Raw genomic sequence first — 19,984 nt, forward strand, 5'->3', positions numbered from 1 at the left:
GCACCGGCCCTGTGGAACAAGCTTCCTCCATGGTTACGGCAACTACCAGACCTCCGGACCTTCAGGCGTGAACTGAAGACTTTATTATTTCAACGAGCGGGACTAGCCTAAGAAATGAAATATTTTAGTTAATTTTAATTGGGTTTTAAACCGGTCTTTACCGTTTTAGTCATTTGGCGATTGAAATATTTTGTTTTAAATTGGGTTTTAAATTGCTTATTTATTATTGTTGTATTTTTAATATGCCTGTGAACCGCCCTGAGTCCTACGGGAGATGGTGCGGTATAAAAGTATAAAAATAAATAAATAAATAAAATATTGTAGATCATTTAGTCAACACCAAGTGAATATAAAGACAGGAAAGGCCCTACCACATTAAGTATTACTCTTTTGCTCAAAAACCGCAGACAAAGTACAGCCTCATAGAGCCATCAGTTTAATTAGGCAGATTCACATCTTTCATTAAAATATTAATACAAGTCGGGCAGCTTCTGTTCTGTTTTGGTCAAGTTCGTGTTCACAGACTTTATAACTCCCGGCAATTCTTTGTCTCCACCTGGGAAGAGTCAAACCTCACGTTCAGAATTTCCCCATCTGTGGAAGGGAGCAAAAAAAAAATGATTCAGAAGATCTTTCCAAAATGACATTATTTATTTATTTATTTGTCACAACAGTATATATAAGCATAAGCATGAAATAACTATATGATATATAAGCATAAATAAAATCATAAGTATGTGATAACTATATAAAATTGGATATAATCAAAGGGAACATTATTTTTATTTATTTATTTATTTATTTATTTATTTATTTATTTATTTATTTATTGTTTAAATTTCTATACCGCCCTTCTCCGAAGACTCAGGGAGGTGTACAGCATAGATAAAACAAATGTACAAAAGAATTAAAATACAATATATATTTAAAAATCTAATAGGACAGGAACGGTAGGCATGCTGGTGCTCTTATGCATGCCCCTTACAGACCTCTTAGGAATGGGGTGAGGTCAACAGTAGACAGTCTTAGGTTAAAGCTTTGGGGATTTTGGGAAGAGACAACAGAATCTGGTAGTGCATTCCTGGCATTAACAACTCTGTTACTGAAGTCATATTTTCTGCAATCAAGATTGGAGCGGTTCACATTAAGCTTAAATCTATTGTGTGCTCGTGTATTGTTGTGATTGAAGCTGAAGTAGTCTTCAACAGGAAGGACATTGTAACAGATGATTCTATGAGTTAAACTCAGGTCATGTCGAAGGCAGCGGAGTTCTAAATTTTCTAAACGCAGGATTTCAAGTCTAGCGGCATAAGGTATTTTGTTGTAATCAGTGGAGTGGAGAAGTCTTCTTGTAAAATATTTCTGGACACGCTCAATTGTATTAATGTCCGATATGAGGTATGGGTTCCAGATAGGCGAGCTGTATTCTAGAATTGGTCTAGCAAATGTTTTATATGCTCTGCTTAGTAGTGTAGTGTTTCTGGAGAAGAAGCTACGCAAGATTAAGTTTACAACTCTTAAAGCCTTTTTTGCGATGTAGTTGCAGTGGGCTTTGGCACTTAGATCATTTGATATGAAAACTCCAGGGTCTTTAATGGGGTGGGGGTCATCAACAAGGTAATGTCCATCGAGCTTGTATTTAGTGTTCAGATTCTTTTTTCCAATGTGTAAGACAGAGCATTTGCTGGTTGAGATTCGGAGTTGCCAAGTTTTTGACCATTCCGACATAAAGTCAAGGTCTTTTTGAAGGTAGTGTTAAATAGTTTAACATCGTCAGCGAAGAGAACACAATTACTTATAATATGGTCACAGAGATCATTAATGTATAATATGAAGAGTGTTGGTCCAAGAACGCTGCCTTGGGGAACACCGCTATTGACAGGAACAGGATTTGATAGGGCACTGCCTATTTTGACCACTTGTTGTCTGTTTGACAGGAAGGCATTTATCCAATTGTGGAGGGGTCCGGAGATGCCATAGATTTTAGTTTTAGAAGTTTGTCATGTACTACAAAGTCAAAAGCTTTACAGAAGTCTATGTAAATAACATTTATTGCTTTGCCCTGATCAAGATTTGTAATCCATTTGTTTTTGCAGTGTAGAAGTTGTAAATTACAACATAATTTTTTTCTGAAAGCAAATTGTTTCCTTGCCTCGCTAGCTGAGCAAAAACCTTTCATGTTCTGCCTAAACTTCTGTGGTTGAGATGCGTATCCTACCAGCCTCACCTGACTGCTCTGGAACTTACATCCAGTGGAGTTAAATGTATTTTTCTGAGAGCTGACATCATTGGAACGTCCGTATCATTCAAAGGAAGCCCCCTGCCAAAGTTGTCCCCCCTCCCCAAATTTAGATGGATTTCTTCCTCCCACTTGCTGAAATCCCTCTTTTCCCTTGTCCAGGAGATACATGACCAGAAGAGCCATCTTCATCTCTGATTTGTTGGCTGTGATTACCTTAATAGTGCTTGAGGATAGTTAAGTGAAAATCCTTCTCCTGCAACTGACTATGGCTTAAGTTATGGATGGAGTGCCAGTGTGGTGTAATGGTTGAAGGTGCTGCATTAGATGTTGGAGACCATAAATTTTAATCCTGTTTTAGGCACGGAAGCCAAACTAAGTGACTTTGAGCCACTCTAAACGCCAGGAAGAAGGCATTGGTCCTTAAGAGGCTTTTCAAATGCATTGTGAGAAAAATATATGATTGCCGCTCTCATCTTCAAATAAAATTTATCTCAAGAGTCTGTATTATCAAGAACACTTTTTATTATGATGACAATTTCTCTGTTTACATCCTCCTCAAGCATGGAAATTGTGCAGCGGGATTAAACTACAAACCAACACTCTGGTTTTGAGTTGCTCTCTGCTTCAGTTCCCTACCCATTAAATACTAGCATAACAATAGGGTAGGCTAAGAGGAATGTCTCAGACCCAGATGTCCGAAGTAGAGTCTCCTCCGGGGTAATGCATATCATGGGCACGAGCGGGACCCCAAGGCTCCTTCCCGAAATCCACCAGGAAGTCCGGATTCACACAGAGACCCCCGTTCTCTGTGTCCACGTCAATCTGAAGCATGACTGACCCTTCCCTGTAAAGCAAGAAGAATTCAAGGGTAGAAAGGAGGGTTTTTGCTTACATTTTTGGGCCTGCATAAAGTTAGAAAAGCTGATTAGGAAACTCTAGAAATGAGAAAGATTTGTGAAATTCCAGTATAAAGGGAGAAACCATGACAAAGGAATGGAAAGGAAGAATTGCATGTTATACAAAAAGGAGGAGAAGGGGGAGGGCACCCTCCCCAAATTTGGAAACTTGGTATGAATATTCAGACCAAAGGCTTCGTACCTGACCATTTGTGGATAATATTGCTTATCCCATGGGGTGCAGAGACAGTTGGTGACATAAAGCCTTTTCCCATCCAAGCTCAGCTGGAGCATTTGGGGTCCCCCATATACTCTCCTTCCCTAAGAGGAAAAAAAGTGAGGAGTGGTCAAGAAATATTGGAGGTCCATTAAGGGATACACACGGCTCCTTGGATTTAACCTGCCTCAGCATTTCAAGGAGTCCCACCGAGAAGAAAGAAGGCACATTGACAATTATGTCCCACACATTTCCCGTAAGTGCCTCAAACCCAGAATCCTTCTGAGAAAAGAGAGCCTCACCTGGAGCATGAAGGGATCTGGTTGGCAGTCCAGCTCTTCATCCTTAATCACAGTCACCACTCCACCTTCATAGATGCTGCCTCCTACAAACACCTGCAGGACCCAAAGGAAGGGTCAGTTCAGGCCAAAGGACAGTCCCAAGCTGCGTTTTTTCTCTGCTCAGATATTTGGAAATGGACCCTCTCTGAATATGGAGGTTCTACCAGCACATGCCAGTAAATGAGGCCTGGATTAGCTTTCTGCTTAACCCAACATCCTGGTTCCGATGGTGGAAGAAGGAACTTCTGGAAGGACCCCAAGCCTTCCTCACGGTTGCAAAGCCTTTGGGTGGGAGGGAGCTCACCTGGCCCGTCAGCCGAGGGCAGTGAGGATCAGAGATGTCGTACTGTCGGACATCACCGTGGAACCAGTTGCTCAGGTACAGGAAACGGTCATCCAGCGAGATGACGATGTCTGCGGGGAACGCTGGAGAACAGAAGTGCCCAGAAATAAGGTCAGGAAGAAGGGAGGTTTGCTTAATTCCATGGCGTTTTCACGAATCGGTGTCTCTCCAAAAATATGCAGCCTTGAGGGCACTCGGCCCGTTCTCCTAAGATGCTAAAAATCCTTAACAGAGGGCGTCAGCTCCAGCACATACAAAGGTAGAGGATGGAGACATAAGCTTGAGGACAAAATCCCTCTGAACTTCACTTACTCACCTGTCATTTCAGGTTGGTGCCACCCAGTGACCAATTTCTTTGGAATCTGGACAACCTTCTCTGTGGCCCAACACCCATCCTGCAAGAGACACGCGAGGCTGGTTGGGATGTGGAAAGCTCTCCCATGCCAACAAATTTGAACCAGCCCTTCCGCGTCCTATTGTGTCTGCCTCCTAATCTGAAGTCTTTCAAAGAGATTTGAAATATTCCTGTAGTTTTTGAATTCCCATCACTGCCTTCATCTGGCTCTTTCAGCTTCTATGGGGTCCTTGGGGCTTTCTAAATTCCCTTTCAGCCTCCTTTCTCCTCCACAGAGATTCACATAGTTTCTCTGCCATAAAGAGAAAATGAACCGATGGAGCAGGGTGGCCGACTCCCTTAGGGCGATCCCCTCCACCCCAAAATCCCCGAGGGAAATCCTCTGATTTTGCAGTTCTACATTCAGGTACCTATTCGTAATGATTTCCATATCATTGTGATCATAGTTTTTGAATTACAGGTAGCCCTCAACTTACAGCCATTCATTAATCAACTGAAGTTACGGTGGTTCTGAAAAAAGTGAGTTACGACTTCTGTGACGTTCCCATGGTCCTGTGCCCAAAATTTGGCACTTGGGAACAAGCATGTATTTATGATACTTGCGGTGTCCCAGGATCATATGATCATCATGCACAACCTTCCCAAAAAGAAGTCTCTTTGAGAAGCAAAGTTAATGGGAGGAATAAACCGAGGTCTACCTGTATTATATTGGGTTGTTTTAAAGCTGCATTTTATCATTTATCCTGTTCTTTATTCTAAGACTTGGATGCCCGTTCTTTCTCTGCAGAGGTGGTGGGAAAGGAGAAAGAAATTTGACTTCTTTTTACCTTCTTCCTGAAAATATGATGCAAAGCGCCGTCGAAGGCGCAGGACACAAAGCCATGTGGGGCGTCTGGGTTGTGCAGGAAGCGGACATTCAATGGTACAGAATCCTCCCCCAGGTCAATAGACTGGACAAGGCAATGGGTTGTCCAGTCCCATACGTTCAGGCGGCGGCCATAGCGGTCTACAGAGGAAAAGAGAAGAATCAGCTCAATTTCTTCTAGTGGGTAGGAATGCTTCCTGCCAGAAAGTCCCCAGGAGGATGCGGAGGGTTTCCCTAAGCAGTTCCTTAGAAGACTGGTGGCCTTCTTCATGTTGGAAGCCTCCAAGCAGAAGCTGAGATGCCACCTCTTGAGGAAGTGCTAGCTTTGGATGGACAAGAGGACTGGCGAGATGGCCACCGACAACCCTTCAGCATTCCACAAATTTCTTCAAAGAGTTTGGGGTTGATCCCTAGATTGGAGTACAGACCCCTGGACTTTGAATTCCAATGTGCCATAAATTCGCTTAGTTCTCTGGCGACTCACCTTTCTTTAGATCTTCAGGGTTGAACCCATTCAAAAAGAACTTGGGAGCTCCAGCTTCAGTGCTGACTAAGACATTATGCCTTGGTTGGAACCAGAAATCAAATCCTTGTGGAGCTGCGTCCCCAGGGGGGTTCCAGGTGCCTTTCACTTCCCATGATTCCACATCCACGACAACAAATCCTCCTGCGATTGGAGTGTGCAGGGTGAATGCAAATTAATTCAAACAGGTGTAGGTGACTCCCAGGAAGGGTTGGTTGAAAGGAAAAGAAAGCTGCCCAGCTATACCTTTTGCATTGCCATACAGGTCTCCTAAGGAGCTGATCACAACATCTCCAGAGGGCAGAAAGCGTGCGCTACGTAATGTAGCCAGGTTGGTTTTACAGAAGACCTCCTTAGGTTCGATAACCTGTCAGGGTTGGGAAGGGGGAGGAAAAAAACATTAAAAACGCTTGCATTGCAATTCTGTTTTCCTTCTTTATACCTCTGCAAAATGCTATTCGTCTAAAAACTCAAAGCCCCTGTGAAAATGGACTATGGCTTCAATCACTTTTAAAGAGGTTGGGGCAAACTAAAGGCAAGGCCAGGGGTGGGGTTTGCTCACAGCTTTGAAGTCCCTTGGACTTAGTTCCACAACACAGGGGCCTTTGGGGAATCCTTTTCAACTCAATTCCCTGACTTGCACCCTCTCTGGGTGGGTGAACTACCTTAAACAGACAGGGGGCTTGGGGGTCAGTTCCGGTATCCACAATATAAATCCGTGAAGAATCGAAACATGGAAGAACCAGCCGGTTGCGTTTCTTGGTGGGGTCTCCAAAGCAGCTGCTACCAGTATTCCAGCTCATGCAATGCAGCTCATCATTAATGTAGGGCATTTGCAGACGGTGAATAACCTGGTGGGGAAAGATTGGGGTGGCAGAGATTAAAGGAGCATTATTTATCTCGTCGGCTGGAGTTGGATTTCTCCGATTGATTCTCAAGAGTTTGCGATTTGCATATGTCTTTGGATAAGGAACACCACTTGTGGAATGGAATTTTGTTAGAAAAGTCTGCTTGGCAGAAGAGCGCTTTGGTTATGGGTTGTTGCTGGCACAATTCAGTGTCTCTCCCACTTACAACCGGCAAGCAGAACCTCACCACCAGATGGGCGTCTTCTAAAACATGTAGCATTTTCCTCCCCTTCCCAGTCTTTTATGCATCCTTGGTGCAACAGTGCTCCACCATGCCAACCCTTGGGATCGGAAGCTGCGGACATCTTGAGGCAAGGAGCTGAAGCCCTTGCAACTGGGAATGGAAGAGCCGGCGTCTGAGCACCGCCTGCTTCCTTTGTGGATTGAGAGCAGGCCCAGTGCATTATAGCATAGGAGTGAGTGCGGTACCAGCTAATGACCCTTTACGCTTTCCGCAGCCCTCATAGTTCCAGCCTCAGCTGCGCCTAGTTAAGGTGTCTGTGCATAGGTGTAACTGACCATGACTCTTTGGACCCAAAAATGTGAAAAAAGGCAGATCTGCCTGAGGACACCCATTAGACGCTGAGTAACAGAATGACTGGAAATGGTCCAGATGCTTTGTTGGGCTTAGAACAAAGGACTTCCTTAATTTGATTTAATATAATTATTTCCAGCTTTGTTCTTGTTATTCCAATCATTAGTAAAAATGATCTGAACATGTTGCAGATAATGCAGATTGTCCTTCAATTGCAGCAACAATTGCAACTGGAAACCCGGTCAGTGAGTGAAGCGCCATTAAGTAAACCAAGTGACTATTTCCCTAAATTACTTCAATTCCAATACCCCTGGTTTCAGTCTTTAAGCGATTTCCTAGGTTGCTAAGATGGAGTGAAAGCTTCCTCTGAGTTCAGCTCCCCTCCGTCTCCGTGCACTTCTGAAACATCTTCCAGGTTTTATATCTTATTCGGAGCATTACAAAGCAATGTTTTATCTTCCACCCCATCCCAAGGAAACCGAACAAGCGTTCACATCTTCTGAAAGAACTAAGTAACCACATACTTGGCAAAAAGTGGGAGATTCAGGATTAACATCCACTGTGGCAAGATAATCCGGCATTTGGGTCCCTGTGCCATTTAAGATGCAAGTCACGTATATCAGCTTCTCTCGGGGCCCTGAAGAAAAAAAATTCCACATTTTAGGATCCTCGGCCTGAACCATAAAATGGTTTTGTTTGAGCTACAACTTTCTAGACTTACGTTTGTCCATCCTGTTAAAGTTGGTTACGTAACTTGTGCGATGGATTGAATCATTGGTCAAGGGTCTTGATAACAGAGTGGAAGTCCTGTGTCAAATGGCTCAAGTACTTTGTTAAGTACTTGTTCCACACACCATGCTTCAAATGAGGTGGCTTAATACTACAAAGCATGAGCTCACACCTCATCTCTGCAGCTTTGCCTGGACTCAAGATCCATTTCCCTGCTCTGTTCCCCAGAAGAGGAGAGAGGATCACCCTTTCTTACCTCTCATGGCGTCCAAGGGCGTTGGATATCCAGGACCTGGGTAGCAACATTCTTCTCCCTCTTTGAAAAAGAGAAAAAGATTTAGCTTCTTGGCATCATGAGTGATAAAGGAGACGTGGGCGTTTTAAGGAAGGTTGTGGACAGGTGGCATTGGGGGAAAAAGTCGGGTCTCTTGGAGATGGATTGACTTCCAACCTTTGCTTGGCATCTTTGGAGATTTCTTCTCCGCATCTCTTGTCCGTTGCTTGAGCATTTCTTTCTCTCTCTTTTGCTCTGCCTCGGCTTGAGATACACCTGAGATTCCCTAACTTGCTTGCATCTGGTTTATATAACCCATGAGAGCGTCCCCAGAGGGTGCACGCGGAAGGAATTAATTAATTCATTAAGAAAAGGGCCGATCCCTGAAGCCCAGAGGCTCTCTCCCTTCATCTCATATCAGAGAAGCCCAGCCAGCTGATTCCACACCCTTTGGGGCTGTTCAGAAACAAAGGCCCTAATATGTTTGTTTCATCTCTTTCTCCTCACCCACTTTTCATTGCATCCTCAGAACAGTTTATCTGAACTCTCATCACGTCTTCTGGTTTTGTAGATTTGCTGACTCTGATCGGAACAACCAGATTCACGGGGCAAAAACAGTACAGCACACATTGAGAATAGCTATTAGAGAGGGAATGCTGTAAGAAACAGAAGCCACAACATTTGGAGATGGCTTCATGTTTCAGGGCTTTGCAAATGGAATGGAGGCCTGCCTGTGTATTAGTGGCTCCATAGGGTAAAGCAAAGATTTAGAATTAACTAGAATCAACTCTGGAAATTTCAAGAAAATGTCTCCTGAAAATTGCAAGAAAGCTCTATGGCTCAAAAAGCGACTCCAAGAAAGCATTACAGGTTGTGTCCTAGCCCAGGCAATTTTTTTTTCCATAAGTAATAACATTAAAGATCCATGGATCAAAAATTGGAATTAAGATTGCTGGAAGAAATATCAACAACCTCAGATATGCAGATGATACCACTCTAATGGCAGAAAGCAAAGAGGAACTAAAGAGTCTCTTGATGCGGGTGAAGGAGGAGAGTGCAAAAGTTGGCTTGAAACTCAACATTAAGAAAACTAAAATCATGGAATCCGTCCCTTTGAATTCCTGGCAGATAGATGGTGAAGAAATGGAGGTAGTGACAGATTTTATTTTCCTGGGCTCCAAGATCATCGCAGATGGGGACTGCAGGGAAGAAATTAAAAGACGCTTGCTCCTGGGGAGGAAAGCTATGGCAAATCTAGACAGCGTACTAAAAAGCAGAGACATCACCCTATCAACAAAAGTGCGTATAGTCAAGGCGATGATTTGCCCAGTTGCAATGTATGGCTGTGAAGGTTAGACCATAAGAAAGGCTGAGCGCCAAAGAATTGAGGCCTTTGAACTCTGGTGCTGGAGAAGACTCCTGCGAGACCCTTGGACTGCAAGGCAAACAAACAAGTCAGTTCTAGAGGAAATCAACCCTGACTGCTCTTTAGGTCAGATCCTGAAGATGAAGCTGAAATACTTTGGCCACCTAATGAGAAAGAAGGACTCACTGGAGAAGAGCCTAATGCTGGGAATGAAGTAGGGCAAAAGAAGAAGGGGACGACAGAGAATGAGGTGGCTGGATGGAGTCACTGAAGCTGTCAGCGTGAGCTTAAATGGACTCCAGAGGATGGTAGAGGACAGGAAGGCCTGGAGGAATGTTGTCCATGGGGTCGCGATGGGTCGGACACGACTTTGCAACTAATAACAACAACAAAATAACATTAATCTTACCACTGCATTTTGAATTCATCTGAATTACACTGAGTGCCAGCCACTTAATGTTCTTTGATGACTCTAGGGCTGGAATTGCTGGTCTTGCCTGTCCTCTTCTCCCTCACAAAGTCTCTTCCAGCTTCCCTTTCTTAGCGGTTTTACAACATTTTCAACTTTCTTGCCTCATCCTGCTACCCTTCTGCCCTCCCGTCCATCACTTTTGTTGGGTTTGATAGAAAGTGGTGCTCTACCTACCAACATTTATGGGACCTCAAGGTAGCACCTTCCTGAATAAGGGACCAAGGACTTCCAGTCTGATCCATCTGCATTCCCACACCAAACAAGAGAGTTACTCTAGGTCAGGGATGTCAAACTCAAGGCCCGAGGATTGGGCCCGCAGGGTGCTTAGATCTGGCCTGCAGGGTCGCCCTAGAAATAGCAAAGGACCGGCTTCCTGAGCTCCATTTTCACTGACAGAGGGTTACAGGAGACCGTCACAGCCAAAAAATGGAGCCTGGGAGCCCATTTTTGCTGGCAGAGCGCTCAGGCCACCACAGGCACAAGTGAGGTTGAGCTGGCCATGCCCACCTTGGCCATATCCACCTTAGCCCCCCGAGGTCAAACATAACACCGATGTGGCCTTCAATGAAATCGAGTGTGACATCCTTGGTCAAGGTGATCTCCAATGGGCTTTCCAACACTCACATTCTATGGACTTGGACTGTTCAGTTTGATTCAGGTTCTGTGGAGGAAGCCCCACCAGGCAATGGTTTTTGGGTGTGATATTTTTTAATACAAAAGGCCATCTCACACATTTCAAAGTCCCATCGCTTTATCAGATAAAGGCTTGTTAAGCTACTGAAGGTGAAAACAAATGAGCTTCATATTAAGGGTTCAGAGGGAAATTACTGCTTATTTTGCTTTCTTTTGTCTCAGTAGATTAGTGGTAGAGATTTCAGAAATTAAAATGAAAGCGTGAACACTGCTGGGAACATTCAGGTTTCAGACCTGTCAGACTCACACGTTGTGTGAGAAACAGTCCTTTCTCCTTTTTCCATTGGTGTTATGAGTGAAGATGTGATGACTGATGAGCGATGCTGGGGGATATTTGTTTTGGATGCAGGGATTCTTAAAATCCAGGGATAGGGCTGCCATACAGCAAGATGACCTCACCCCATTCCTAAGAGGTCTGTAAGGGGAGTGCATAAGAGCACCAGCATGCCTACCGTCCCTGTCCTAATGTTCCCTTTGATTGTATCCAATTCGTATGGTTATTTCATGCTTATGCTTATATATTTATTATTTATTTATTTATTATTTAAATTTTTATACCGCCCTTCTCCCGAAGGACTCAGGGCGGTTCACAGCCTGGTAAAAATACAAAATAATACAATATACATACGATTAAAATATAATTAAAAAACTTATTGAATTGGCCACGGTTAAAAATTTAGAATAAAACCCATTAAAAAAACCCATAAGTTTAAAAACTAACCCAGTCCAGCGCAGATGAATAGGTGAGTTTTAAGCTCGCGACGAAAGGTTCGGAGGTCCGGAAGTTGACGGAGTCCTGGGGGGAGTATATCTTTCAAGGTGTTTGAAGGGTTCATTCCTTGGCAGTGTGTTTGGAATTAAGGTTTAATTGGCTTAATTTTTCTCGTGATGGTGTTTTTCATAGGTGTCATCCTAACTCACTACATTATAATTATATTGTAGATCATTTAGTCAACACCAAGTGAATATAAAGGCAGGAAAAGTTGTACCACATTAAGTATTGCTCTTTTGCTCAAATTATCTCATGGAAGAAAACCCCCAGACAAAGTACAGCCTCATAGAGCCATCAGTTTAATATAATTAGGCAGATTTATTCACATTTTTCATCAAAATATTAAGACAAGTCAGGCAGCTTCTGTCCCGTTTTGGTCAAGTTTGCCTTCACAGACTTTACAACTCTCGGCAATTCTTTGTTTCCACCTGGGAAGAATCAAACCTCACGTTCAGAATTTCCCCATCTGTGGAAGGGAGAAAAACACAAGTGATTCAGAAGACCTTTCCAGAATGACATTTGGTGAAATGGTGGTTGTCATAGCCCTGAGGCCTCCTCACAGGGATAGGAGTGAGCCACCTTCCATCTTCTGCTGAGGATCATTTACCTCAGGAAAGAGGAGGAGGAAGAGGGATTATGGAGGAGGAGGAGGAGAAAAAAGAAAAGGAGATGATGGAGGAGGAAAAGGAAAAGAATGAGATGATGGAGGAAGAGGAGGAAAAAGCAAAAACGATGGAAGAAGAAAAGGAGGCAACAGTTTCCCGCCAAATCTCAGAACTCTCCGCTTCAGGCGCGCGCCAACAAGGCAGCCCCGCCCCCACCGCCAGTGACGTCGCGCGCGCCGGCCAATCCGTGCGCCGCTCGGCGGACGAAGGTGCTGTGTGGGCGGGGCGGAACGCTCTGGCGGGCGACCTGGGGAAGGTGAGAGGGCGCCAGAGGGAGGCGGAGGCGGGAGGACAACACCTGTTTAGACTGGGGAGGGAGGGGTCCAGCGGGCGCTCGGGGCTGTTGAGGTAATCGCTCTCTCTGTAGTAAGTGCGTAGTAGGTAGACAGCCATGCCCCACAATGTGGTGGTTTTATTGTTTTTCTTACACAGCACGGTCTCTTCTTATCAGTCTCCAGTTGGTAACTTTGAAGTGTGTTACATTTCCTGTGTCTTCCACACCCACTTCACAAGTCTTCTGACAGGAATGGTGAGACCTCACCACAAAGCTCCATCTGAGGAACCTCAGCTTCTGAGTTGGAAACTGGTGGGTAACTGGACTTGGCGGAAACTCCTCGCTTGGGACTTTGGTGTAAGGAACTGGTTCCTTGCCTCGCTAGCTGAGCAAAAACCTTTCATGTTCTGCCTAAACTTCTGTGGTTGAGATGTGTATCCTACCAGCCTCACCTGACTGCTGTGGAATTTACATCCAGTGGAGTTAAATGTATTTTTCTGAGAGCTGACATCATTGGTGCCTACCGTATCATTCAAAGGAAGCCCCCTGCCAAAGTTGTGCCCCCCCCCAATTTAGATGGATTTCTTCCTCCCACTTGCTGAAATCCCTCTTTTCCCTTGTCCAGGAGATACATGTCCAGAAGAGCCATTTTCGTCTCTCTGATTTGTTGGCTGTGATTACCTAGTAGTGCTTGAGGATAGCTAAGTGAAAATCCTTCTCCTGCAACTGACTATGGCTTAAGTTATGGATGGAGTGCCAGTGTGGTGTAATAGTTGAAGGTGCTGGATTAGATGTTGGAGACCATAAATTTTAATCCTGTTTTAGGCACGGAAGCCAAGCTGGGTGACTTTGAGCCACTCTAAACCCCAGGAAGAAGACATTGGTCCTTAAGAGGCTTTTAAACTGCATTGTGAGAAAAATACATAGACTTGGTCAATGGTTGCCGCTCTCATCTTCAAATAAAATTTACCCTCAAGAGTCTGTATTATCAAGAACACTTTTTATTATGATGACAATTTCTCTGTTCACATTCCTCAAGCATGGAAATCTGGAGCAGGATTAAACTACAAACCAACACTCTGGTTTTGAGTTGCTCTCTGCTTCAGTTCCCTACCCACTAAATGCTAGCATAACAATAGGGTAGGCTAAGAGGAATGTCTCAGACCCAGATGTCCGAAGTACAGTCTCCCGGGTAACTCATTTCGTGCGCATGAGCGGGACCCCACGGCTCCTTCCCGAAATCCACCAGAAAATCTGGATTCACACAGAGCCCCCCCTTCATTGTGTCCACGTCGATCTGGAGCATGACTGACCCTTCCCTGCAAAGGAGGAAGAATTCAAGGTTACTATGAAACTAGAGATGGGAAAACTTTGTGCAATTCCAGTATAAATAGAGAGACAATAAAAAAGTAGTAGAAAGTAAGGACAAGATTGATTTGGCATGTAATAGAGGAAAGAGGAGGAGGGGAGCCCACCTCCCTGCAAATTTGGTCTGAATGTTCTTCGTCTGTTGAGAGATTTCATACCTGAACATTTCTGGATAAAATTGCTCATCCCACTGTGTGTAGAGACTGTTGGTAACATAAAGCCTTTTCCCATCCAAACTCAGCTGGAGCATTTGAGGTCCTCCATATACTCTCCTTCCCTAAGAGGAAAAAAAGCAAAGAGTGGTCAAGAAATATAGGCGGTACAAGGAGGTTTATATACAGCTCCTTAGTTTAATCTGCTGCAGGAGATTTATTTGTGGGCTTTTAAGAGGTCCCATAGAAAAGAAGCCATGGTCTCTCTTGAGAATGATTTGTTGTCAGGTTTCCTGCAAATGACTCAAACCAGGATCTTTTTTCGGTGTAACGCATGACCTAGGGGAAGCAGGAGAAGAGATGCTGCCTAGGAAACAATCAAACGAGAGGAAGGAGCTGCCGGTGGCTTAACGTCAGAGAAAGAAACTTAGGAAGGACCATATCTAATGGATCAAGCAGTTAAAAGTGGCAGCAGGAATGTTATATTGTCAGACTTGCAAGATTTCTTAATGTAGCCTTATAATAAAGTCGAATAGGTTCATCTACTTGTGTAACCTGCCTGGTTTTCTAGGGAGGGCTGATGCTCAGAAAACGGAGGCTCACCTGGATCACAAGGGGATCTGGTTGGCAGTCCAGCTCTTCATCCTTAATCACAGTCACTACCCCACCTTTGTAGATGCTGCCTCCTACAAACACCTGCAGGACCCAAAGGAAGAGTTAGTTCAGGCCGAAGGACAGTTTTCCCTTCCCCAAGCTACAGTCTTCCTCTACCCAGACTCTGGTATTTGGAAGTGGACCGCATCTGAAAACGGGGGTTCTTTGCCAGAGAACTGGCTTTCTGCTTAACCTGACCTCTTGTTCCAATGGTGGAAGAAGGGACTTCTGAAAGGACCCCAAGCCTTCCTCATGGTTCCAGGGCCTTTAGGTGAGAGGAAACTCACCTGGCCCATCAGCTGAGGGCAGTGGGGATCGGTGATGTCGTACTGTCGAACGTCACCATGAAACCAGTTGCTTATATACAGGAAACGGTCATCCAATGATATAACAAAGTAACTGGTGTATGCTGGGAAAGAGAAAGTGCTCAGAAATAAGACCAGGAAGAAAGTAGAATTGCTTAATTCCCTGGCATGCAACATTTGCAAGAATTTTTGTCTCCCCAAAAGATGCAGATCTCTTTCAGCCATGATGAGACTCAGCCTGTTCTCAAAAGATGCTAAAAATCCTTAATTTGAAGATGGAGGGTGCAAACCCTTTTTATATTCCCCTCCAACATACCTAATTCTCTGTTAATTTTAAGGTTATATTTAATATTTTATACTATTGTTTTATCATGGCGTCAGCCTTCCAGAGTCTCATGACAGCAAAATGGGCAGCATATAAATTCATACATATGAAGATTATATTGTTATATATTAAGATAGAGGTAAGTATGAGAACAAAAGCCCTTCTGTACTATATTTACCTACCTGGCATTTTGGGTAAGTACCACCCACTGACCGTCTTGTCTGGAATCTGAATTACCTTCTCTGTGATCCATGTCCCATCCTGCAAGACACACAGGGTTGGTTGGAACATATAGAGCTTTTAAAGTCAGTGGGGAAGTCTGGTTTTGCTTAATAACCATATAATTCACTTAATGACCATGGTGATAAGTGGAGGATTCTCGGTATTATGCACTCTTTTTAATACCGCAGTTTACCTGTTTCTTTTATTCTAAACTGAAGCCTCAGAGGCCAGTTCTTTCTGATGGAAAGTCCTAACCCTAACCCTAACTCTACTTGTTTTTACCTCCTTCCTGAAAATATGATGCACAGCGCCATTGAAGGCACAACCCACAAAGCCATGTGAGGCGTCTGGGTTGTGCAGGAAGCGGACATTCAAGGGGACAGAATCCTCCCCCAGGTCAATAGACTGGACAAGGCAGTGGGTGGTCCAGTCCCACACATTCAGGCGGCGGCCATAGCGGTCTACAGAGGAAAAGAGAAGAATCAGCTCAATTTCTTGTGGTGAGTAGGAACGCCTCCTGCCAGAAGGGTATTCAGGAGGGTGTGGAGGTTTCACTAAGCAGTTCCTTAGAAGGATGGTGGGCTTTCTAATTTGGAGACATCCAAGCAGAAGCTGAGGTGCCACCTCTTGGGGAAGGGCTAGCTCTAGATAGACAAGAGGATTGGACTAAATAGCTACCAATACCTCTCTCAGTGCCTCCTTCTACATGGAGTCATGGGTCCCATTTTAGGTAAGAGTCCAATCCCCCTGACCAATGGACCTTAATCTCAGTCAATGTTCCATTATCTCACCTTTCCCCAGAAATTCAGGGTTGACCCCTTCTACGAGAAATTTGGGGATCGCCAGTTCAGTGCTGAATAAGACGTTATGCCTTGGTTTGTACCAGAAGTCATATCCTAATGGAGCCTCATCCCCAGGGCGGTTCCAGGTACCCTTCACTTGCCATGTTTCTGTATCCACAAGAATAAATGCACCTGCAGTTTGGGGTTCAAATGAATTCAAACAGATGTAGTGATTCCCAGGAAAAGTTGGCTGAAAGTAGTTTACCCCATTCAGAATTGTCCAAGAGGTGGCAATAGCCTGGAAGAGAGTCCAGGGCTCAAATTTCAGGTTTTCAGAGTTTGTAGAGAAAGTTTCTCTCTCAACATCTTCTGAGCCACATCACAACACCTCAATATGGACCCCTATTTTGGAAAACAGATCTGTCCAGCGGTACCTTTTCCATTGCCAAATAGGTCCCCTAGGGAGCCGATCATGACTTCTCCGCTGCCCAGACAGCGTGGGGTGAGTAGTGAAGCCACTTTGGTTTTACAGAAGACCTCTCTGGGCTCAATCACCTATCAAGGTTGGGGAGAAGAAGAGAAAATCAAAACCCTTGCATTGTAGTTGTATTTCTTTTTCTTTGTAACTCTTCAAATTGCTTTGCTCTAAAAACTCTGGAGCCTATCTGCGGTCAGTGAAACATGGGGGTTGTTTATAGGAATGTGACAGGAAAATTAGTGTGACATCTCTTATATAATTGGCTCGTTTGTCCGGATTTCTTCCTATACTGCAATAAATTGCAGGTGTGGGAATGGTAAACCGGTTTCTATTCTATACTGTAGATATTCATCTTTCAAAAGTGTGGTCTTTTTTGTTAACTTATTTTCCTTTTCTGTTTAAAATCAACATGAGCTCCTCCCTTTGATTTAATTCCCTTCATTCTATGCATAATAATTCTGCTCAGCGATTTTGCAGGGAGACTTGAGAATCACAAAAATCGAATGTATGCATATTTTTTTTTGTTCAGTATCTTTGGAAATAGATTTTGGCTTGGATCACTTATAAAAAGGTCGGGCAAAACTAAGGCAAGGTCAAGGGATCAATAGAGGTTATAATCAGGTTTAAAGTCCCTTGCATTTTGTCACAGATTTCTTTGCAATCCATTTCCCTGGCTTGCAATCTCAGAAGATGGCTGGGCCTACCTTGAACAGGCAGGGAACTCGGGGGTCAGTCCCAGTGTCCACCACATAAATCCGCGAAGAGTTGAAACACGGAAGGACCAGCCGGTTGCGTTTCTTGGTGGTGTCTCCAAAGGTGCTACTGCAAATGTTCCAGCCCATGAAGTGAAGCTCATCGTTAATGTATGGCATTTGCAACCGGTGAATAACCTGGTTGGGAAAGATTGGAGAGGCAGAGATTAAACGTGCATTGTTTTACGTCGTCAGCTGTGGTTAGATTTCTTCGTCTTTCCCAAAAAGTTCATGATTTGCATATCTTTAAATAAAAAACACCGTTAGCAGAATAGGATTTTGTTAGTAGAAAGCTCTGCTTCTGCTTGATATTTCTCTTTCTGCACACAATGAGAATATATCTGCTGAACAAAGGTCCCTATTGGTGACAGGAAGGGCATCCGGCCAGTAAACACTCATTACCATTCAGTTACCCAGACTCCACCCTGCAACGGATTATGGGGTCATTAAAAGAAGATGATGAAAGGTCTACTTCTGCTTGGTGGAAGATTGCATTGGTTGTGGATTGTTACCGACAGAATACAGGTTTCTCCCCCAACCGGCAAGCAGGACATCGACAGGATGGGCGTCCCTAAAACTCGTAGCCTTTTTCTTCCCATCCCAGTCTTTCATACACCCTCTGCATCAAAGCGCTCCTCAATTCCAACCCTGGAGCTGAAGTCCTCGCATGTGGCAATGCAAGAGCCGGCATCTGAGCATTGCCTGCTTACTTTATGGATTATGAGCAGGCTCAGTGCATTATGGCATAGAAGTCTGCGGTACCAGCTAATGATCCTTTAGGCTTCCCTCAGCTCTCATAGTTCCAGCCTCAGCTACACCTGGTTAAGGTGTCTGTGCATAGGTGTAACTGACCATGACTCTGCTGACACAGTAATGTGAAAATGGCAAACCTGTCTGAGGATACCCATTAGACACCGAGGAACAGAAAGACTAGAAACACGCTGGAAGCTGCTGGAAGCTGCTGAGCTTTGTTGGGGTTAGAACAAAGGATTCCTGTAATTTGATTAAAGTAAATTGTTCCCAGGTTTCCAAGTGTTTTGGAAACTGAGAATGTGTCTGAACATGTTGGTATAAATTTTCCTCAACTTATGACCGCAATGGGAATGCAAGATACTAAAGAGAGGCCCAAGGAAAGGGAAACAAAACAAGCATCCACAACATCGCCCCAAAGAACTGAGTATCCTTGTACTTGGCAATAAGTGGAAGATTTGGGATCCACATCCACCGTGGCGAGATAATCGGGCATTTGGGTCCCCGTCCTGGTTAAGACGCAAAGCACGTACATCAGCTTCTCTTGAGGTCCTAGAGAAACATTCACATTTTAGGCTCCTGGGCCTGAACCTTAACACAGTTCTGTCTGAACTAGAACTGGCGTTCACCGATGCTCTTAGGGTACTGGATTAACCCATGCTGTGGACAGAGTCATAGGTCAAGGGACTCTCATACCAGATCAGTGGTCCCACGCCAAATGGCTCAACTGATTTGCTCCACACACCATAACGAGGTGGATTAATATGAAGTGTGAGCCCACCCCTATTCTCTTCGGCTGGACTCAACATCCTCTCCCGTGCCCTGTTCCTCAGAACGGGATGATATCACCCCTTCCTACCTTTCATGGCATCCAAGGGTGTTGGATAGGAACATTCTGGATAGCAACATTCTTTCCCCTCTTTAAAAAAGAAGAAGAGAGAGATTTAGCTTCTGTGCATCAGGAGAGAAGGGAGACATAGGTTTTTTAAGGAAGGTTGCGGACAGGCAGAATTGGCGAAAAAGTCAGGTGCCGCCGACGCAAGAGATGGATTGACTTCCTACCTTTGCTTGGCTTCTTCAGAAGCTCCTTCTTGGCATCTCTTGTTGGTTGTTTGAGCATTTCTGTCTGTCTCTTTTGCTCTGCTTCTGCTTGCGTATCTGAGGTTCTGCTTTCTTGCAGCCGGTTTATATATCCTATGGGAGCTGACTGAATTTCGCTTCATGTCCTTTGGTTAAAAAATAAAGGCCCTAATATCTTTGTGTCATCTTTTTCTTGTCACACTTTTGATTGCATCTTCAGAACAGATTATCTTAATCCCCATGGCATCTTCTGGTTTTAGGTTTGCTGACTCAGATCTGCATAACCAGATTTACAGGGAAAAAAGCAGTTTGGTGCACATTGAGCAGTTCGGTGCACCCGTTGGAGACAGAAGGCCGTAAGAAACAGAAGCTACAAAATTTGGGGATGGTTTTATGATTTGAGAACTATGGTGGTGCAGTAGTTAGAATGCAGTACTGCAGGCTACTTCTGCTGATCACGGGCTGCCAGCAGTTTGGCAGTTTGGGTCTCACTGGCTCAGGGTTGACTCAGCCTTCCATCCTTCCGGGTAAAATGAGGACCCAAATTGTTCGGGGCAATAGGCTTCTAAGAGAGGAGCTTTAAAGCACTATGAAGCGGTATATAAGTCTAAGGGCTATTGCTATTTGAGGGCTTTGTGAAAGGAAT

At 44.3% G+C, this 19,984-nt stretch overlaps 2 protein-coding genes and 1 long non-coding RNA gene across 3 annotated transcripts; 1 reads left to right on the forward strand and 2 right to left on the reverse strand.

Moving 5' to 3' along the window:
* Window positions 1-2,923: 2,923 nt before the first annotated feature.
* LOC131186594 (methanethiol oxidase-like) lies at window positions 2,924-8,269 on the reverse strand. The gene is made up of 11 exons (XM_058160338.1): window positions 8,211-8,269; window positions 7,750-7,862; window positions 6,448-6,633; window positions 6,029-6,149; window positions 5,744-5,926; window positions 5,222-5,400; window positions 4,356-4,434; window positions 4,001-4,122; window positions 3,658-3,750; window positions 3,341-3,459; window positions 2,924-3,086 (listed from the first exon to the last, which is right to left on the reverse strand). Exons 1-11 carry the CDS (start codon window positions 8,215-8,217, stop codon window positions 2,924-2,926), a joined length of 1,365 nt encoding a protein of 454 aa, XP_058016321.1. The 5' UTR covers window positions 8,218-8,269.
* A 4,827-nt stretch (window positions 8,270-13,096) lies between these two features.
* Window positions 13,097-19,139, reverse strand: LOC131186783 (methanethiol oxidase-like). Its single transcript, XM_058160706.1, has 11 exons — window positions 19,118-19,139; window positions 18,698-18,810; window positions 17,461-17,646; window positions 16,713-16,833; window positions 16,288-16,470; window positions 15,779-15,957; window positions 15,457-15,535; window positions 14,932-15,053; window positions 14,594-14,686; window positions 13,997-14,115; window positions 13,097-13,789 (listed from the first exon to the last, which is right to left on the reverse strand). The coding sequence occupies exons 1-11, from the start codon at window positions 19,122-19,124 to the stop codon at window positions 13,630-13,632; spliced, it is 1,362 nt and encodes a 453-aa protein (XP_058016689.1). The 5' UTR covers window positions 19,125-19,139; the 3' UTR covers window positions 13,097-13,629.
* On the forward strand, window positions 15,858-17,594 carry LOC131186784 (uncharacterized). The gene is made up of 3 exons (XR_009152416.1): window positions 15,858-15,996; window positions 16,298-16,424; window positions 17,406-17,594. It is a non-coding gene; the product is annotated as an uncharacterized LOC131186784 (long non-coding RNA).
* Window positions 19,140-19,984: the final 845 nt, after the last annotated feature.

The sequence above is a fragment of the Ahaetulla prasina genome, chromosome 17, assembly GCF_028640845.1.
Source record: "Ahaetulla prasina isolate Xishuangbanna chromosome 17, ASM2864084v1, whole genome shotgun sequence".
NCBI lineage: Eukaryota > Metazoa > Chordata > Lepidosauria > Squamata > Colubridae > Ahaetulla > Ahaetulla prasina.